The sequence below is a fragment of the Nilaparvata lugens genome, chromosome X, assembly GCF_014356525.2.
Source record: "Nilaparvata lugens isolate BPH chromosome X, ASM1435652v1, whole genome shotgun sequence".
Lineage (NCBI taxonomy): Eukaryota > Metazoa > Arthropoda > Insecta > Hemiptera > Delphacidae > Nilaparvata > Nilaparvata lugens.
Window position 1 is genome coordinate 10,796,706 of NC_052518.1, and position 8,534 is coordinate 10,805,239.

Consider the following 8,534-nt stretch of genomic DNA (forward strand, 5'->3'; position numbering starts at 1 on the left):
GTCACCAAGTGGAGAGTACTATTTTTTGCCACAGATAGCATCAAAATGTCATTTTCATGAAAAAGTGGAGTTACACAATTTTCGGGTTTCTCAGACGATATGTGAAGCATTCATTTAGAATGAATGACTGATATGATAAACCATATGTTTTCGTTGTCATTGATTCATTCATAAAAATCAAATGTTGTTGATCCGTTACTAGTAGAAAGTCATGTTCAATTTTATTGATTAAAGCTCTACAAATGAAGAGTTTACTTATTTCAATTAATCAAATAAAATGCTGACAAAGAAAAAGACAAAAACGATTGAAAACCATAACTACGAAGAAGATAAGATGGAATCACATATTGACAAGTTTCTCAAGCCAAAGGAATTATCTATCGACCCAGATTCGCCTACGGCAGAGAGAGAGTGGAAACATTGAAAAAAGACGTTCGAAAATTTCTTAGAAGGAACGACAACCAAAGACAAAATGAAAATATTGGTAAACTTCACCTGCTTTATACGAAATTGTGGAAAGCTATACTTCATATGAAGAAACTATATCCATGTTGGAAGATATGTTCGTTAAACCAAAGAACGAAATTTATGCACGATACTGCCTTGCTAATGCAAAACAACAAATAGGTGAGTCCATTGATCACTACTATTCTGAACTAAAAAGAGAAGCTTATCATGTAACTTCACTAGAGTGTCAGCCGAAGAAAACAAAAACGAGCATATTAGAGATGCTCTGTTTCGGTTATGTTCTATTGAATTAAAGAGAAACTTTTTCAACAAGGAGATTGAGTCTACAAGAAACCGTTTCCCAAGCACGTGTTCTTGAATCCGCAAAAACATATGCCGACTCCTTTAAAAGTACTTGTTTATAAAACTCTGTTGAAGAAAATAAAAACATAAGCTTGAGTGAATCTTTCTCAGATGTTAATGCTGTAACCCAAAATCGACAGGCAATTGTAGAGAAATCCGTTCAATGCCAACGTTGCAGATATAAAAAACACTCAATTCTCAAGAATGTCCTGCAATAGGAAAGACTTGTCATAAATGTTCCGAATTGGACACTTTTCCCATGTGTGTAAAAGTAAAACGCTCAAAGAAAAACTAACTACGTCAACTATTATTGCAGCTGGTATAGCTGGTATAGTAATCTTTCTAAAGCTACAATTATTGTTTCGGTGAATGGAATAAATACACCAGCTCTTATTGATACCGGAAGTGTTGCCAGTTTTATTGATGAAAAATTTGCAAAAACAAATAAATTTAAAACTGCATCAGATTCTTGTTTTATAAGATTTGCATCTGTTCAACATAACACCGCTACAAAAGCATGTGTTTATAGCAATATTGTGTACAAGGAAATGAATACAACAATATTAAACTCTTGGTATTAAAAGAATGCTGTTGCAATGTGATACTTGGTCACGATTTTTTGATGAATCACTCTACAATAAGTTTAGCATTCAATGGTAATAAACAGCCTCTTGTAATAGATAATAATTCTAACCACACCACCCTTGAAAGATTGCCTCTTGGTGGAGGCCATGATAAAACCATGTTCCCTTTTCAATGACTTGACTCCCGATTGCCACCCAATAACTACCTGATCCAGAAGACACCACAAGATGACTATGAATTCATGAAGAATGAGGTCAATCGCTCCTTACAGAAGGAATAATTGAGGAAAGCCAGTCCAGTTGGCGTGCCCAGCCTTTCATTGTAACCAATGGACAGAAGAAACGAATGGTCATAGACTATTCACAGACTATTAATAAATCACAAATTTAGACGCATACCCTCTCCCATTGATCGAAGATCTTGTAAACACAATTGCCAAGTACAACATTTTTAGTACTGTAGATTTCAAGTCAGCTTACCATCAAATACCGATTCTTGAGAATGAACGACATTACACTGCCTTTGAAGTAGGCCGAAAACTCTATCAGTTCAAACAAATACCATTCGGAGTAACCAATGGAGTAGCTGCCTTCCAACGTACAATAAACAGACTTATAGAAAGAGAGAATTTGAACGACTGCTTTGCCTATTTGGATGATGTTGTCATTTGCGGTTCAGATCAAGAAGAACATGACAGAAATCTTAAGAAATTTCAACAAGTAATTGAATTGTATGGCTTGACTATAAATGAAGAAAAATGTAAATTTTCAAAAAAATCATTGAAGTTCCTTGGGTATGAGATAAAACATGGAGAAATTAAACCTGACCCAGAATGCCTTGCACCACTCATGAACTTTCCACCCCCAAGAAATGCTAAAGAAATGAAACGACTCATGGGATTACTGGCTCATTACTCCCGATGGATTAATGTCTACTTTTCTCTGGCCCTGACAGCACCCTGGTTTCACACCCATATAAAAGGGTTGGTGCAGCTGTAGTTTTGTTAAATTTTTGTCTTCACATAGAATTGACAAAATAAAATGAAATCAGATTTCCCACTGGTATTTCCTCCTCTGCATCCTGCAATTGAATTGGAACCAGGTTCAATCGAGTAATTTAAAATTGTGCACCGAATTGCACCCAGCTGAATGACTGTGTATGGCCTTTACATATAAGAAGCTAGGATCTATGACTGTGTATGGCCTTTACATATACAAAACAATTTTACATGTAAAAAATAACGAGCACTCATTCAATAGGCAATAAAATGTTCACAATTACCATATAAGATATAGAAATGATTTCATTATAATGGAACATAGGAGAGAAAAATTTAAACAAAGTCCAACATATATGGGAATGAAGTTCATGAGGTACCTCCCGAGTAGCATCAGAAGCGAAACGGATAGTGCAAGATTTAAAATCGAGTTGGAAAAGTACCTAATAGAGTTAGAAACTTATAGTTTTGAAGAATTTTACCGGGGGAATTAAGAACACATTACCTACCTTGTTTGTTATTGTATTGTCTCTTTTTTCTTGTGTTTATTTCTATCTTTCTAGTTTTATGTTTAAGAATTGGAAGTATTTTTTTTTTTTTAATGAAATGACGCATTCATGTACAATATACATTGTGTCTTGACACACACTGAGTAGTGGAGAGGAGTAAGCATGCTGCGCACAATTGGATGCTGCCACAATGGAGAATTTCGTTAAGTAGTGGGAGTGATGAGTGAAGGAAAGAGCATTGGGCCTCTCTGTCTTCGCGAGAGAGCCTTGTAAAAAGTAATATTTCTGGGACTTGAGAGATTATAAATCAGCCATTTTGACAATTTCAAGTTGAGAGATGGAAATTACTGAGATATTGCAATCATTCAAATGCTAATGAATTAATAATTATTATTAAACGAAAATCATAATTAAATGCTGTAATTAGTTCGGGGTCCCGTGAGGGGTTGCTAGTCCTCCATCGGGCGCCTCCCCAGGTGGCGGATAGGAGAATGCCTCCCAGATATGGGAGGAACCGGTGAAATCAAATAACCGGGGTGGACCAAAAACTAGCAAACCGGCCAACGGCCTCGAAGGCGGATGAGGAGTAATCCCAACGGCGGAGAGGGCGGAAGAGCCTAGGAAGTTAAACCGAATAAAATCCAGGGTAGGCAACGCTCTGAAAGCTGTGGCGGAAGCAAGTGCCTAGGAGATGGCGACTCCAAACAAAAGACCCTGGTCCGCCAGGTTGGGGGTTGGGAGTGAGGTTAGCAGCCTCCCCCTGTAAAAATAAACTCAAGCTTCGAACACAAACAGTCAGCCTCGGACTAGGACAGGAAATTATAAATGGACCCCAGACTAATGGAAGGAAATGGAAACGGAAACATACTGTGAAGATAGCATCCTGGAACGTGCAGACACTACTGAAGGCAGGAAAAATGATGGAGGTATACAATGAGATGCAAAAGTTCAATTTGGACATATTAGCCCTGCAAGAAGTGAGATGGAAAGGATCAGGGAGAATTGACAAAAAAGATTTCAGCCTGTACTACAGTGGAAACCCAGAAAAGTCTGGTATGTATGGAACAGCATTCATGATAAATGCTAATCTAAGGAAAAGTGTGCTAGGTTTTGAACCAATATCAGACAGAGTATGCAGAATAAGAATCAAAGGTCGTTTCTGGAATACATCAATGATCTCAGCCTATGCTCCCACAGAAGAGGCACCAGAAGAAGACAAAGTAACCTTCTACGACCAATTAGCAGGTTTATGTGGCAGAGTTCCAAAGCATGATATAGTGTTATTACTAGGAGACTTTAATGCAAAGATAGGGAAAGAAGTCTTCCTGGCAGAGGTTGCAGGAAAAAATACCCTTCATGATGAATGCAACAAAATGGAAGATTGCTTGCTGAGTTTGCTGAGGAACATTATCTTGTTATTGCCAGCACAAAATTTGAACACAAAAAGATACACTTGGGTACTTGGAAAATGCCAGGAACAAATCTTGTAAACCAGATAGATCATGTTCTTGTCTCAAAACGTCATGCAAGCTCTATAGAGGATGTGAGAACTGCAAGAGGACCAAATTGTGATTCAGATAACTTCATGGTGAGAACAACATTACTTCAGCGATTATCAATGGCAGATAGAGGACCTAGGACCTAAGAAAAATAGATGCTAATGGGATCTAGAGAAACTGACTAATGCAGAGACTAGACAACAATTCGAGAATGTCATGAATAGAGAACTTGATCAAGCATTGAATTGCATTGAACAATATGCTGATGACAGTAATGTTGAGGGATTGTGGAATGAAATGAGACAAGCAATAATACAAGTGGCCAAACAGACAATAGGAGAAAAGAGAATCGGAAGATATGCAGAATGGTATGATGAGGAATGTAGAGAAGCAGTACTTAAAAAGAATGAGGCCAGGGCATCAATGATTCAAAGAGAAACTTGTCAAAAGTTAGAGACGTATAAAGAGAGAAGGAGAACTGCCAATAAAATTATAAGAAAAGCCAAACGTGAACATATGAATGGTAAGCTACAGCATTTAGAAGAATTGAACAACCTAAATGAGACAAGGAAATTCTATAAAGCCCAGAAAGTCATAAGCTTAGGATTCCAACCCAAGGTAAAGGCATGCAAGGACAAAGAGGGTAATGTGATTATAGAGGAAACTCAAATAATGAGCAGGTGGGCTGAGCACTTCGAGAAAATTGGCACAAACTCAGAAGAATCTCCAGATGTAGACAATTGGGTAGCAAAGTACCATACAGTAGACATGGAAGTAGCAGAACCAAGCCTTGAAGACATAAGAGAAGCCATAGGCAAGTTGAAAAATGGTAAAGCAGCTGGAGAGGACAAAATTACTGCTGAAATGTGGAAATATGGAGGAGAAGCTTTGGTAAAGTGGATGCATGAGTTAATCACACTGATATGGAGATCAGAAAAGATGCCACCTGAGTGGAAAAAAGGCCTTATATGCCCCTTCTTGAAAAAAGGCGACAAATTGCTTTGTGATAACTATAGGGGTATCACTTTACTAGACATAGCCTTTAAAATTTCCACTCTCATACTGACAGTCAAGTTGAACACACTGGCGGAGATAATAATAGACGAATATCAGTGTGGTTTTCGACCTGGCAGAGGTACTACAGACCAAATATTTACCCTGAGACAGATAATGGAGAGATTCTATGAACACAACATAAACTTACACATGCTCTTCATTGATTTCAGGCAGGCTTTTGACAGGGTAAAGAGAGTGGAAGTGCTGGAGGCGCTAGAAGGTTTTGGATTCCCAAAGAAATTAATCAGTCTAGTGAAAATGACCTTGACTGACACAAAAGGCTTAGTGCTAAGTGAAGGAAGAGTGAGTAGAGAATTCACTATCACTGAAGGCGTAAGACAGGGAGATGTCCTATCAGCCTTGCTTTTCAATATAGTTCTCCAGAAAGCAATGGAAAGCATTGACAGAAGAGGCAACATCATGAATAGGATGACACAAGTCCTGGCATATGCGGACGATGTTGTTATAATATCAAGAAACATGAGGTCACTGGAGTAAGTATTTCTACAGGTCAATGACAAAGCACAGCTTGTAGGCCTGGAAGTGAACAAGGGGAAAACAAAGTATATGGAAATGAGCCCCAGAGGAGTGAGAGAGCAAGAAGCCATCAGAATTGGAGATGATGCATTCGAAAAGGTTAAAAGCTTCACATACCTGGGAACTGAGATTAACAGCAGCAATAGAATTTCAACTGAAATAAAACGAAGAATAATGCTTGAAAATCGCGAATAGTAGACTGCTAAAATCAAAGCTCCTCACCAGGAGCACAAAAATGAGAAAATACACTACTCTGATAAGACCAATTGTTACATACGGCAGCAAATAATGGACAATCCTGCAAGAAGAAAGCAAAGCTCTGATGGTCTTTGAGAGGAAGATAGTGAGGAGGATATATGGCCCAATGTATGAGAATGGCAATGTATGAGAATGGTGCGTGGAGACTGAGGAAGAACCGAGAAATAGAAACAATTCTGCAAGGCAAGAATATTCTTCGTTTCATCAAGGCTAGAAGGATAAGCTGGCTGGGACACGTGGCAAGAATGACTGAGAATAGGATGCAAAAAGTCATGTTAAATGAAAATTTAGATGCAGTCAGAAGAAGAGGAAGGCCAAGAGTGCGATGGAAGCAGGATGTAGAGAGGGACCTGAGAGCGTTGGGTGTCAGGGGCTGGAGAAGGAAGGCGGAAGACAGAGATAGTTGGAGGATGATTGTCGAGGAGGCCAAAGCCCACATCGGGCTGTAGCACCAGGATAAGTAAGTAAGTAATTAGTTCGGGGTGAATTACAGCATTTAATTTTGATTTTCGTTTAATAATAATTATTAATTTCAAGTCGGTTTCATTAACATTAAATAATATAGCACATCTTCTTCACAACAACACAGAAATTTGAAATGCTCTCTTTTTGGCCAACATTCGATTTCCTATCCAATGAGCTATGACATTTTAGTAAAAAATGGAAATACAATCATACAGTAGCTCTAGTCTTACTTAATTTAATCTGAAATCTGAATTTAATCTTGTTTGATTGTATATTTGAATGCCATTTTTCGGGGTGTCCATGAGGGCTTTCAAGAGGACTGTTCTTCGTGTGGGTGTGTAATATTCCTACTCTTGGTTTTTGAGTTGTTGATTTTTTCTTACTTATTTATGTTTATGTTTTGTTAAACTTTCATTATCTACTCCTGTCAACCATGTTCTTATCTACTTTTTGTCTTGCTGTTTGTATTTCTTTATTTTTATTTATATATTTTGTATTTTAGTATTGCTTGTAATTTTTCTTTTGAATATCCAGGCCCCGGGCTGTAAATGGACAGACTGGGCATTTGCCCAGGGAGCCAGAATTTTTGAGGGTGCAAATAAGAGATGAAGAAAATAGTTTGGAGAATCGAAATACTCACTAGAAATATCTGACACAAGATTTTCAAAAATACATAGAACAAAACATTTAAATATAATACAGGCTACCGGAAAAGTAAAATGCAAATAGTAAGAAAAATGAGAATTATAAACTGATATCTTTATTGAAAATTTAACTGATAAGATTCAAATACCATACTCTCTGTTCTTTGTTCAAAAAGAATCAAAGAAAAAGGCCATACCACAAGCTGCGAACAAACTTTATGCCTCCTACCCTAATCACATAAGAAGTGAATTTGAAAATGAATATCTGCACTTCAAAATGTATGGAGAACAGGAAGAACTAGGTGGAATCCATAACGTGTTTGAATAAATTATAGAACATGAATTGAAGTTTACTTTCTCAAACCTTGAAGTAGCTGCTAGAATATTTTTCTAAGCAGAGCAGTCACCAACTGCTCTGCAGAGAGAGGATTTTCCGCTTTGAATCGTCTGAAGAATGTTAAGAGATCTAACAGTTTTGTGTTTTGACGTGATCTTGTTATCAAGTGTTACATAGATTATTTGCTTTTACATTACCGTATAGTAATAAGGGGGCGCCAGTAGAACATTCACCCAGGGCGCCTTTCACCTAAGCCCGGGGCCTGTGAATATCTATTTTGAAAAATGGTGTGTACCGCCGGAAATTGAATAAATAAATAAATTTCATATCTACATCGTAATATGCATTTATAAATACAATCACAAATCATATATAGCTACTCTCAAATGTAAATTAATATAGATCAAACTACATGAGATTCACGAATGTTCATAAATCATGATTATGTATATTCCATAGCTACATTCTAATATTCTAATGAAATGAGTAATTCATATTTGAAAATTTATCCATTTCATAGTAACATTCATAGCAACAGTTACTGACGTCTGTTAACAGGTTCAAACACAGAAGTATTCAAATACGCTTGAAGTGTGTCCAACAAGCGTTGCGTTTCCTACAGAATCATCCCGATCTGAGAAAAGACATCTTGAAGGTGCTGGAGATGAGAAAGCATGATGCTGAAGAGAGCGTCCGCTTCGAGATAACGGCAGCCTTGGTCTCGGCAGTAAAATTCGACTTACAAGTTGTGTCACAGTGTGAAGACCTCTTCAAGTTCATTAAGGAGTGAACTCGTGATAAGGTGTTCAAAGTACGCAAGGAAGCTATGAGTGGTCT

General features: G+C 37.5%; 1 protein-coding gene across 1 annotated transcript; it reads left to right on the top strand.

Moving 5' to 3' along the window:
* Positions 1–3,818: 3,818 nt before the first annotated feature.
* On the top strand, positions 3,819–4,391 carry LOC120354379 (craniofacial development protein 2-like). Its single transcript, XM_039441439.1, has one exon. The coding sequence runs from the start codon at positions 3,819–3,821 to the stop codon at positions 4,389–4,391; it is 573 nt and encodes a 190-aa protein (XP_039297373.1).
* Positions 4,392–8,534: the final 4,143 nt, after the last annotated feature.